This window comes from Xylona heveae, assembly GCF_001619985.1.
Source record: "Xylona heveae TC161 unplaced genomic scaffold L228scaffold_1, whole genome shotgun sequence".
Classification (NCBI taxonomy): Eukaryota; Fungi; Ascomycota; class Xylonomycetes; order Xylonales; family Xylonaceae; genus Xylona; species Xylona heveae.
In genome coordinates, this window is record NW_017264193.1 from 2,014,131 (window position 1) to 2,026,928 (window position 12,798).

The 12,798-nt window shown below is 49.9% G+C and overlaps 3 protein-coding genes across 3 annotated transcripts; 1 reads left to right on the forward strand and 2 right to left on the reverse strand.

Moving 5' to 3' along the window:
- Positions 1-632: 632 nt before the first annotated feature.
- Positions 633-6,537, reverse strand: L228DRAFT_243004 (nucleic acid-binding protein). Its single transcript, XM_018331577.1, has 3 exons — positions 5,973-6,537; positions 1,424-5,914; positions 633-1,335 (listed from the first exon to the last, which is right to left on the reverse strand). The coding sequence occupies exons 1-3, from the start codon at positions 6,438-6,440 to the stop codon at positions 835-837; spliced, it is 5,460 nt and encodes a 1,819-aa protein (XP_018192082.1). The 5' UTR covers positions 6,441-6,537; the 3' UTR covers positions 633-834.
- A 546-nt stretch (positions 6,538-7,083) lies between these two features.
- Positions 7,084-9,437, forward strand: L228DRAFT_264913 (WD40 repeat-like protein; the record flags this gene model as incomplete). Its single annotated transcript, XM_018334636.1, has 3 exons — positions 7,084-7,744; positions 7,798-7,908; positions 7,969-9,437. The coding sequence occupies 3 exons, from the start codon at positions 7,084-7,086 to the stop codon at positions 9,435-9,437; spliced, it is 2,241 nt and encodes a 746-aa protein (XP_018192083.1).
- A 1,399-nt stretch (positions 9,438-10,836) lies between these two features.
- On the reverse strand, positions 10,837-12,784 carry L228DRAFT_216712 (general substrate transporter). The gene is made up of 2 exons (XM_018330124.1): positions 11,207-12,784; positions 10,837-11,061 (listed from the first exon to the last, which is right to left on the reverse strand). Exons 1-2 carry the CDS (start codon positions 12,566-12,568, stop codon positions 10,870-10,872), a joined length of 1,554 nt encoding a protein of 517 aa, XP_018192084.1. The 5' UTR covers positions 12,569-12,784; the 3' UTR covers positions 10,837-10,869.
- Between the last annotated feature and the right edge of the window lie 14 nt (positions 12,785-12,798).

Sequence of the window (12,798 nt, forward strand, 5' to 3'; positions counted from 1 at the left end):
TTTAAGATTTAGATTACTCCATGAGACATTTCCAACCCATTTCTATAGAGATTGGATATCTTTCTTCTTTCTTTCCTCTTTATTTTCTCTTCTTTCTCTTCTTTCTTGGTATTTAAACATCTATATCTGTATCTTTATCTATACCTCCATCTTATCTATATATTCTCTTATATAGACTAAGACTACTTTATTCCTAAATGCACTGTAAAAAGATGTTCCTAGCATTTGCCACTTCCCGTTATCGTTGTTTTCATCATTCCTGCCACCACTATCGTTACTGTTACCGTCACCAATAGACAGCTGTACTTACTGCTACAAAGCTCTACACTTACAATTGGTATAACCATCCAGTGATACTATACTTACCATTCCATACCATACCATGCCATACCAGACCATGTCATGCCAACTACGAGTTCACGGACCCTGGTACGTGCTCGGCGGCGGCGGCAGCAGAGCAGCTACATCCCTCCCTCACCTTACACAGCTGTATACAAGGACATCCGAGTGAAAACCATGGCAAGTTACATTTTACATGCGCAGAGGCAACAGAGGCAACAGGAAGAGGCAAGGGAGAAGAAGATAAAAGTGTTTTGAACGTCTAATATACGATAAATACGTCTAATATAGAAGAGCCATGTAGGTACATAGAAATACAAAACTGATGCTGATACCAATAGGGAAAAAGAGGAGAAACGCCATCATCCCGATGTTTACAGATCGAGCAGGAAAAGTAAAAACGGACAAAATAAAAATAAAAGAGACAAACTTGAAATAATAATAACAAACAAATAAAACAAACTTTTAAATCTAAAAATTCAACAATCACATGTCCTACTCCTCCTTTTCTTCTTGCTTCCGAACATATTCCGCCGCTCTGGCCTTGACCATTTCGACACTCTTCTTATCGCCGTGCTTCTCCTCAAACTCGAGCCAGCGCTTGAAAAAGTATTTAGCCTGCTTGCTCTTGAGCTTGGGTGAGGACGTGACGCGGGCAAAGAGCTGGCGAATCTGGTCCTTGTCGCCCTGGCGGGTCTCCAGATCGAGCAAGACGTTCCACAGGTCGAGCCGTTTCGGGAACGTGGTCAGGAGACCTTCGAAAATGGTGCGGCCACGCTCGGGGTCGCCATGGGGGGAGCGGAACTCGAGCTGGGCAAACTTCAAAGTGAGGTCGAGATGGGCGTGTTTGGGGAGGGCCTGCATGGCACGGGGGAGGAGAGCGCGGGCGCGGTCTGGGGCGGCCAGGACGTCGGCGAGGAAAGTGGCATAGTTGAGCCAGACTTTGGGATCTTGGGAGAATTTCTTGACGAGAGATTGGAACAGAGCGTCTGCTTTCTGTTGTGCGGGGGAAAGAAAAGGGTTAGTCGTATAGTCACAAAATAACAATTGGCAGTCCCAGGGGGGGAACAAGACAGATACATACCTCGTTCTTGCCAGACTGAATGTAAATGCTGGAGAGACGTTGGTGAATCTCCTGAGAGTCATTGTACTGGCAGGCACGCTTGAAGACTTCTTCGACGCTGTCTTCAGTACCGTACGTGTTCTCCAAGTTAAGCAGACCGACCCAGATGTTCATTTTCTCAGTCTCCTCGCGAATGTTGATGGTGCGGAGAGCCCGCTCGGCAATGTCTCTCGCCTTGCTCACTTCGTTGGCTTGGAGCTGGAAGGCCATATAGCTGAGCCACAAGTAGGACGAGTCAGGCTGGCCGAGCAAGAGACGTTCATAGTCTGCAACAGACTGCGGGCCCTGGGCATCCAAGTCGCCGGTTCGGTCAACCTGGATCTCGGCCTTTCTTCGCTTCTTCTTCTTCTGCTTGCCTTCACCGTCACTCTCACCCTCGTCCTGGTCCTGGCCGGCGTCAAGAGTCTCGCCGGTCCAGTCGAAGCCGCCAGCGGAAAGGCCAGGCGCTGCAATGTCCATCTTATCCTCTTCCTCTTCCTCGTCCTCCTCCTCCGCATCCTCATCCTCATCCTCATCCTCTTCTTCGTCAGATTCTTCTTCCTCCTCGCCTGCCTCTTCCTCCTCGTCTGACTCGCCTTCCTCATCACTCTCCATGTCTTGGACATTGTTAAGATCAATGCTGATGCCTCCTTCGCTAGATTCGTCGTCGGAGCCTTCAAGCTGGACACCTTCCATAGCATCTTCATCGCTCTCTTCTTCGCTCTCCTCGCCTTCCTCAAAGTACGCAGCCTTGAGACCAAAGGCAACGCGACGCTTCTCTCGGTCCACCTTGAGAACCTTGGCCTTGACTGCATCGCCCTCGTTATACAACTTCCTGACGTCCTGGACCCGGTGCTCTGCCATCTCGCTACGGTGGCACAAACCACTGACATTGACAGATCCATCGACCACAATGAAGACACCAAAATCCTCAACTTTCCGGACCTTACCGGTCACGACCTGGCCAACTTCAATATCGTTGAAAGTGATCGGAGGAACATAATCTTTGTCAATAACAGAAGCCTTCAAGCTCAACTGGACGTGGTTGAGCAAAGGATCGACTGCAACGACCTTGCCCTTGATGAGCTGGTCAATCTGGAAGGCGGACTTCCAGTCCTTAATGAAGGAGTCGGAAAGATCCGAGATGCGGACAAAAGCCGTCACTTTGGGAGAGAGGCTGACGAAAAGCCCCTCATTGGCAACGTTCTTGACGAATCCACGCACAATATCGTTGACCTTCAGTTGAGACAGGTTGCTGACTTCGGGATCTTTGACGGGAAGAGAAGAGTTGAGGACTCTTGATGGTCTCATGGAGAGGGTGACCCGCTTATTAGGTTCATCAACTTCCGTTACGCAAACACGTACAACGTCATTCTTGTTGTGGACAGTAGGGTTGGCTTGCGAGAAATCGTCGGTCAAATCGGTCAAACCAACCGGTCCGGAGACTGTGTCACTCAATTGCACCATGAGATTTCTTTCCGTGACCTTGGTGATTCGTCCTGGAATAACCATGCCCCCCGATATCTTGTCAATGGTCAATCCAGTCGAGGTCTTTGCCCTCGCAGACAGATCAAGTCGGTTATTGGCAACGTCAACCCTGACAACGTGCGCACGAATGGCGGATCCAACTGGGAAGTTCCGCTCGACATCATGGAGAAGTGAGACGTCTTCGCAGAGATCCATGAGCTTTATTCTTCCTCGGACGTTTGGTGAGAGGTTCACCCATATGCAATCATCCGAAACGTTGTTGACGAATGCAATCCAGTTTGAGCCGACCTTGACCTTCTCCAGGGAAAGAACGTCCAGCTCAGCTGCGGCAACATCGCTGGGCTTAGCAGTGAGCTCAAAGACTGGAGTCTTGCTGGATCGATGCGTGATTGGAAGGAATCGATGGTTTCTCTGGTCATGGATACCAATAACCCGGACTGAAATCTCCTGCTTGGCGTGGAAACTCTTGAGGGGGTGCTTTCTATCCCTAATCTGATCCCACCCATCAAAAACCTCGGACACGTCGACTCGAGCCTGAACATTATCCGCAAGTTGGACATTTAGCTGGGTGTCCTTCACAGAGGCAATACGAGCTTTGGTAATCTTTCCAAATGTGAAGTCGTCCATCAGTGTCGTTGTGCCATCACAAGGGTTTACTACAGTAGGGTCCGCAAAGGGGGCGGGGCCCTTGGCAGCCTTGGTTGGAGCCTCTTTTTCGGGGCGAGGCTCCTTCATCGTAAGCAAGAACCGCTGTCCGGCGTGGTCGATTGAGAGAACCTTGACAGAGATTGAAGCATGCTTTTGAAGCCCAAACTCAGGCAATTGAAGCAAGTCATCGGTGAGCTGATACTTGGGCAGAAGACCCACAAGACCGCCAGCGAACTGGACAAAAACTGCATTGGGAGTGACGTTCCTGACGAAGCCTTCAATTTTGCTTCCCTGTTTGATGTCGGCGAATTTGCTCGGCAAGCTGCCAGCCTTGGACGCTTTGACTAAGCTGGGCTTGCTGCTGAGCACAATCAGTCGCTTTCCCTCCAATTTCTCAATAACGACAAGATCCTGAAGGGTCTGTCCAACCCTAATTCTCTTCAACGCATTAGCGTTCTTCTGCGTTGAGCCATCCGTGAGATGCGCGGCGGGTAACGTCGCCTTCAATCCAGCACCTTGGATTTCAACTGAAATGTCATCGTCAGACTTTTCCATAACGCTTGCGCTGACGGTGCCACCCAGAGGAAGCTCCTTGAAAGCAGCCTGTTGAGCTTGTCCAAAGACTGAAGGATCTTTGCAGGATACAATCATCTTCTGAGCCGCTGCGTCAACAGACAGAACATGGACGTTCACGACCTGGCCAACGCGGAAATGCTGCTTGGGGTCTTGAATATAAGCTTCACTCATCTCCGAAACGGGCAGGAATGCCCGAAGGGTTCCGTAGAACTGAACAACAGCCCCATTGTTCAGGATGTTGATGAGAGCACCCGGTGAGCTAGCGCCAACAGTCACGTCTTCGTAAGAGCTCCAGATGGCACTCTCCGAATTGACAAGCGTCTTCTTCAGAGTCAATCGAATTTGTCTCTTCTCAGGATTCGTGGATAGAACGCGGGCGGTGACCGACATGCCCTCCCGGAATTTCTTTTCTGGGTGTTGCAAGTGAACGTCGGTCAGATGCATTTCTGGAACAAGGCCAGAGATACCCTCGGCAAGATTGACCAAGACACCGCCAAAACCAGTGGCATTGACAATTAGCTTCTCGATTTTGCCCTTGACAATCTCTCCGACCTTGACATCTTCGACGCGAAGAAAGGGTTGATCCAGGATGTGTTGCTCCAGAGAGAGCAAGAATAACCTATCCATTGGATTGTAGCCGAGAACTCTGGCCTTGTGAACGGAGCCTTCCTTGTACGGGCCAGTTGACTCGGATAGAGTGTCAACCTTGCCATCCTTGACTCGCGACACGTGCACAAACCCGGCCGCACCAGACACACCGATGTCCATGAAGAGACCTAGCACAGGATCGACCTTGACCACCTTGGCTTCATTGACGAAAGAAGAAATGGGGATCTGGTCAAGAGGACCCTTCTCGTCTTCACCCCCGCCAATTGTCTGCGGCGAGAGGGAGAGTACATGATCAAGAAAGGAGACACCTAGTTTCTTTGGCTCCGCATTTGGGAAAGTGCAAATGATTCTGCCCTTGACCTTGCTTCCCACCTTGAATTTCTTCTCCAGGCTCTTTGAGCCAGAGCTAAGGCCGGAATGGAGCACATCGGCGGTGACATCCAGCATACCCATCACTTTGCCAGCAACGCCGGCAGGAGTGAAATCCTCCACCAATATCTCAACGGCAGAACCAGGAAGGAATGCATCGACAGTAGGCGCATCAGTCAAGAAGCCAATCTTCTTCAGATTACCAGCCTTTTGGTTGTCGGCGGACAGCTTTACGATATTTCCGTTGGCGCTATGACCGGTGACCGTGCATAAGAATACCGCTCCTTCTTGGATCTTGGAATGGTCGACATTGTATCCGACTTCATTTGAAGACATGAAGCCTTTTAACGATTTATCATCAATGCCAACATCCATGACCAGACCGTGATCTTCAACGCTAGTGACCGATGCTTGCACCATGCTGTTGACGATCAGATCTGACTTCGATAAGCCCGGGTTGGCTGCGCGCGGGTTGATGGAGAGTTCAATCCGTTTCTTCGCCTTATTTGACGCACTCTCTTCGCTGGTGGATGTGACGTAGGCACGGAGATACTGGCCGACAGAGAAGATGGACTTCAAATCAATGTCCTTGTCATCATCGTCTTCCTCCTCATCGCTTTTATCCTCATCCTCCTGCAGCAGCGCCTCAATTCTCTCGGTAAGTTTGTCCGAAACAGCGGTCAGTGGGATGTAGCCAGTCAGGTTATTAGGGAGCGCAAGCGCAATATCATTCGTATTGATCTGGGAGATGCAGCCTAGGACCACAGATCCGGGCATCAATCTCTACAAATAAATTTTTAGCCCAGCCAAAAACGAAAATCAAATTGGGGCAAACACCCACCTTGTAGCTCAAACCTTCAATTCGCACGCCTTTTTCCTCTTCGGCCTCGGGTTGAGCATTCTTCTTCTTCTTCGACTTTGACTTTGGTTTTCCAGCCTTTGGAGCGCCGGCATCCTCCATGTCGACGTCGCCATCCTCCGTCACAGGCTTCTTGCCTTTCTTGGACGCATTTTGCTCAAACAGAACGTCTCTTGTAGCGTCGATTTGAATTTGCTTGTGCTCCAGTGGGGTTAAGATACTCGCACCACCTCGGGGGAAAGAAGGTTCATCCTCCTTGAGCGCAGAAAGGCTTGATGCTGGAGGAGCACTGGCTTTTGCAGGTTTTTGATCGCCGCCTTTGGATGCGGAGGGCTCCGTCTGTCGCTGTCTCTTGGACGGCCGTCCGTCTGCCGCAGCCTGCTGTTTTTTGGCTGGGACTTGGGGTGCCGCATCGCCGGCTGAGCCCCCTTTTCTTTTGATTGGGGCCATGGCGATTGACTTTGTGTTGATGATGGAGGAGTTGTCAACTGTCTCTCTCTCCTCTCACACAACTTCACTCGCAGCTGGCACACACAACAATCGTCTGTCGCACCTTCTTCTTTCCATGAATTTTTGTGCCAGTGTTCCTTCCTCTTTGGGACTTAGATCATTCGCTTAACCCTTTCAATACCCGCTAGTGATGGATTTGGTTAAATCATCTACTTTGTCTTCGTAATATCTGTTTTGCTCAATACTTGGTTCATATTTCGACACTTAACGCGAGGACACACGAAACCCATTAAGGACGACGTGCATCGACACGACCAGACACGCACCCAAACACGCATTTGCGTGAGTCGCTCGTGTGCAAGTCGTGATTGAGCGCGAAATCTTCTTCTTTTACCATCTCACTCTCCCTCTCTCCACTTCATCAGTCATCATGGTCTTCACGATCCACAGTCGCTTCCGTCTTTGATTTCTGTCTTTCCTTTTTCCTCTCTCCCATTCAACCAGTTTCTCTCCTTCTCTCCCTTATCTCTCCCCACCACCACCACCTCTTGACATCGAGTTCCCGTGACCATGGTTAAAGCTTTCTAAGCTAGCTGTGTCATCGCGCTTGTTCAAAAGTGAGAGATAGAGAAAGAGTGTAATCATGGATGAAGCAGAGGCAAACGTCTCCTCCCCAATTGAGAGACTCTCTGAACAAGATGTCTTCTCTCCCGAGAATTTAATGTCCTCTCCTCTGTCTTCCAAGATTACCGGAGCAAACAGCAGTGGGAAGCCAAAGCGGCCACCGCCAATAACTCCTAATTCTTTTCGCCGATTCTTCACTCCTCGCTCCTCACAGGCCAAGGGAACCAAGGTCAGCGCCTCGAGAAAGGCTCTCCAGGATATCACCAACCCAGCACGCAACAGCGACGGCTCGGCAATTCATCGACCTTTCCCTGGTCCTGAGCTATTCCGAGATATTCCAAGGGATGCCAGCACAGCTTTCGACTTTGACTTCACGACCCCGACATCTCAGAAAAAAAGAGGTTTCCTCATCTCGCCAGATTCCTCGCCAGAGCACGCTTCTCCTTCTAAGAGGCAGCGAAATCTTCCTTTGAATATCCTAGAAGATGAAGAGCCTGCTGAGGAGGTCAAGGCATCTGATGCAACTGCTGAGAAGGAGCAAATCGAGAAGGTGTCGGTGGAGATTCCAACGCCCACTCCGATACGCCGTCGTCTCCCCAATATCAATGGACGCATTTACCAACGAAGCTTGGGCCCTTGGGGCTCGGGTAGGCCGTTCAGGCACCTCCAGATCAGTTGCAGTAAGTAAGAGTCTGCAATTGGCCTTTGATCAACCTATTAACCGGATAATCAGACTGGCAGTACGAAACGGCAGCATTCTACACCGCACCAGAGGACCGCTACGACTGTAGAGATGCTGATGACGAGAGCGGGGTGCTACCATTTTGCACAGCAAGCTGTAACAGTATGCTTATAAAATTGTAAAGACGGCCAGCGCAATGCATCTGCTAACATATAGTCTTAGCAAACTCTCTCGTGGCAATTGGGGATGAAGAAGGACGTGTCCGACTTCTTGAATCTGCTCCTGATAGTACTCCAGAGTTCTCAAGCGCTTTTCTAGAATTCTATCCACATGAGAATGCAATTCTGGATCTGGCATTCTCCTCGGATGACCTCTTGCTCGCCACCGGATCTGGTGATCAGACCGCCCGGATCATCGACATGTCAACCCAGCGTCCAATTTACTCGCTGGCCGGCCATTCAGCGTCTGTGAAACAAGTCCGATTCCAACCCGGGAGTAACAACAACGTTATTGCGACATCTAGTAGAGACGGGACCGTTCACATTTGGGACCTTCGATGCAAGGCGGGCAATTCGTCTGTGCGCCAGGTCCATGTGTCGCTGGATCCAGACTCGACCGGCGCTGTCTCCACTGGTCAGGCTTCCCATTGCATTTCTCGTGCTCAGGCGGTGAACAGCATCTTTGAAGCCCACGCCAATCGCCCACATCCACCCCCCGCAGGTAGCTCGGTGGCCTCTGCTCTCACCGAAGGTGTCGCAAGAGCCGAATCAATTGAGCGACGTGGGGACGTATCCGTCACTGCCCTGTCCTTTTTGAACCCTGGCCGAGAGCACCTCCTTTTAACCGCCTCTGAAGCCAACGCGACAGTGAAGCTCTGGGATTTGCGTACGACATATAGCCACCGTCGTGGACGAACTGCTCCCCTGTCCACTACCTGCCAACCCGATTCTCACAACACCCATCGTCACTTTGGTATCAACTCTCTGACCTTGAACGGTGACGGTAGCCGACTTTACAGTCTTTGCAGAGATAACACTATTTACGCATACTCGACGTCGCATCTTGTGCTGGGGAATTCACCTGAACTCTCTAGTGCTTCGTCTAAACCTCGCCGTGCCGCTGCCTCTGTTGGGAAAGAAGGCCTTGGGCCACTGTACGGTTTCCGTCATCCTCAGCTCCATGCTACTACATTCTATGTCAAGACAGCCTTGAGGCCTGCCTCTGGTGACCAACCAGAACTTTTGGCAGTCGGGAGCAGCGACGGCTGTGCCGTCTTGTTCCCCACCGATGAGCGCCACCTTACTCGCACGGAGCATTTAGAGAATGAGAATGGATCGTCCTCACCTTTGCCCCTGTCCAACACCCCAACACCTCCAGCCACACCTCGGCCTTGGACTCGATCGCCTGGAGCTACAATGAGCAGCGGTTTGGCATCTCGACTAAACGACACCATTCCCATCTACCGCAACGGCTCTGCTCTCGTTCACGGGCATTCGCGCGAGGTCACCAGTCTGACATGGTCCTCCCGAGGCGAGCTCGTCACCGTCGGTGATGACATGCTTGCTCGTTGCTGGCGCGAGGGTCCCAAAGCCAAGGAATTACGTCGAGGGGATGAGGCAGATGGCCGACTCTGGAATTATGGTTGGGCCGAGGCTGAGCCTGGCTTCGACGATGACAGCGACGACGAATAACGGCCGACTCTATTACTTTTATTTTTTATTGTGCATATTTTGCATTGTTGCTTTGTCCGATTGCTTTACTTTGTCTGACTTTATCAGCCCACAAACATCATACCCATACCCGGGCTTGTCATTTCCATTGTCAGCATATGTTCATGCGAATAAGCTTTATTCGCTTCTGTCATTATTATTATTATCATCTTCCAACCTCGATTCATCACATGTCCGTCTGCATTTCAATGGCGTTTGTTTGCTTTTTTTGCTGAACCGAAAATGGCTCTTTTGCACTCTTTGCTTTTTTACACTCCTAAATCGGGCACTTAGGTGGCTCCGGACCTTGCTTGTTTGCTTGTTTGCTTGCTTTCTGCATAAAGTCGATTATTTGCTGTACTTGCGTGCTTTCAGAGCGTATTTGTCCCCAAGTCCTTGCCTTTCATACCTCATGCTAGATTCGCTAGATTTGCATTACACGGTGATAGATACCTTGGCTTATACACCTTTGCTATATTTGCACACACACACACACACACACAACATCAATCAAATATATTCATTTTAAAAAAAAAAAATAATGGCTTCATTTTTATATTATCGTCTGTGCCTGTGTGTGTGTGTGTATGTGTTTGAAAATGTAAATAATGTATGCTCTATGCCAATAATATCGCTTGAACGTGTATATAAGCAACGTGGCTTGAAAAGAAGACAATGTAGGAAAGGAAGACAAGAAGGAGAAGATGATATGACAAGATATATAGCTGGGAGAACCATCAGTGGTTTTAAGCCCGTTCTAGAGGGGGGAGGTAAGTGTAATGAAGAGATAGAGACGGTTTGTTGAGGATTCGTGACCTGGAGTAGAGTGGCGTGGCATGGAATAGCGTGAACTACGTAGTTCTAGTAGCTTTACACATGTGAGGATGTGAGGGGAGGGAAGGGAAGGGAAGAAAGAGGTGATGATGAAGAAGATGATGATGAAAATAGAATATATAGCATGAAGTGCAAGCGGCGAAAAGGTTAAGGATGGGACGTATACAGAATGATGAACAGATGAACAGATGAATCGTATAGAACAAACAGAGAATGTTACAGTATGGTTCGAGAAAAGAGAACTGTAAAGAAACAGAATGTTACAATGTGAATCAAGACAAGAGGATCGCGAGAAAAAAAAAAGAGTACAATATGTATCAAGACAAGAGGGATCGCTAAAAAAACAAAAAAGATTGAAAATGAAAATGAAACTAGCAACGGTATGAAGATGATAAAGTGAATCGTAAATCGTGTATCGTGTATATATGCCGTCGTTGAGAGCGGTATATCGTCCAGTCGTACAACACATAAGGTAGATATATGTATGTATGTACATATATGTATATATTATCTGTAGGTGGTGACGACGAGATCGTTATAGAGGTATGTCATCTTAATGCGTGGTTCACACAGTGCAAAACTATTGCAGGGCACCTCCGCCAAGTAGAGGCGCGGATTCGGGATCGACCATGCTCTTGGCGCGCTTGGGGGGCATGTGGCAGAAGGAGCCACCGCTCACGTGGCGGACTTTCCAAGTCTGGTGGTCTTTGGCCTCGGTGAAGAAGCGCTGGTTCTCTTCAAACGAGCGGCCGCCGGACTCGGGGGTGTAGACCTGTAATCGAGTCAATTTATTGCTACAGATAAATTGAATGGGCAAAAAGGGAAAATATGGGGAGTTGGCTTAAGAGTAGGGGGTCAAGAGTGAAGGGCAAAATAAGGAAAGGAGGGGAAAGAAGGACTGAGAGGATCAAACTTACCCAGGTCCACCAGCCTGCAAATTCGTTGGTGACAGCAAAGACCAAAAAGAGCCAATAACTCAAATTGTTGAAGCCGATAGGCGTGAGCAGCGTGACGGCAAAGTTTGCAAGTCCCCAGATTATGACAGATACGGCAGAGCCCTGGGCACGGGCACTTGTCGGGTAAATCTCCGTGGGGATTAGCCAGACTGTTGGCAGCCATCCGATGCCGAAGATGGCAGTGGCTGCGTATAACACGAGTGTACCTGGGATGGCGACGGGAAGACTGGGGATATGCAGGTTTTCAGAATTGAGCGCGAGCCCGCCGAGAAGCGTGAGGGCTGCAAAACCAAGGGAAATGCCAAAGGCACCCCAGATCATCAGCGGGCGCCGTCCGACATGATCGATGAGCATCCATGAAAATGTCATGGTGAAGAAATAAAACAAGTAGTTGCCCAGCGTAATGTATTCGGATGCGCGCACATCGAAACCGAGCAGCTCAAAGATTTGCGGGCCGTAAACGCTGACAGCGCCGTAGCCGGTCAGCGCCTGGTTAATCTGACACATGACGACAAGAATGGTAGGGTGGAAATGGCTTCCCGAGGGCAGCAACATGTCCTTGTATCCGACAGAGTGACCAGATTCTTCTTCCCGGGCGACCAAAAGTTCATCTACCATGGACTTCGCTTCTGCCGGAGTGTGCATGGACTCAAGGGCGGTTCGGGCGTCGTCCTTGCGATCCTTGGCCACGAACCAACGCGGCGATTCCGGGAGCTGTTCAATAACAGCGAGTAGAAGAAGCGGAAATACCTGCATGACCACAATGGGGGTCCTCCAGGCCCATTGATTGTCCTTGCCTAGGGCAATGGTGACGCCAAGATTGATGCTGAATGCCATGAGGAGGCCAAAAATGTTCATCTGAAACTCTTGTGCAAGAGCCCGCCCTCGAGCCTTGGCCGAAGCAAGTTCAGAGGAATATATAGGTACTACCATGTCAATTCCGCCAACTCCGAGACCTAGGACAATGCGTCCAAGAAGCATCATTGCTTGGGCGCCTTTCGTGAAGCCAAGACCGGATAGGAACATGAGCAGATTGCCCAGCACAGTTGTTGCGAGGCACGCAAAAATACCGGCTTTTCGTCCTCGCATATCCGAGTACTTGGACGCAATTACAGCGCCCACAGTACAGCCCAGGTAGTACACCGAGACAATGACACCCACCATGGGCGATTCCTCGGCAAGCCCCATGGTGCGAAGGTAGTCGCGATTGGTGTTGATGAGCGACATCATGCCCTGATCGTAGCCATAGAGCGCAATGGCTATCGAAGAAAACATGACGATGTGGCTCTTCTTGCTCTTGACTTTCTCCACGATTGCCGTCATCTTGTCGACTGGGGAATTGGACAACTCCCGGGACAAATTTGATTTTGAATGAAGCTGTAATTCGTACACAATCACGTTCCTACCCAAAGACCAGGTCCAGATAAAGGGTTGACGAGAGGATCTGCCCTGTTACTTATCGGGGCGGAACGTCTAAGGGAAATGATGAGGGAGGAGTGACACTAAGGCCGGTGGATGTGGGTGGATAGTCAAGATTGCATCGTTGCATCCAA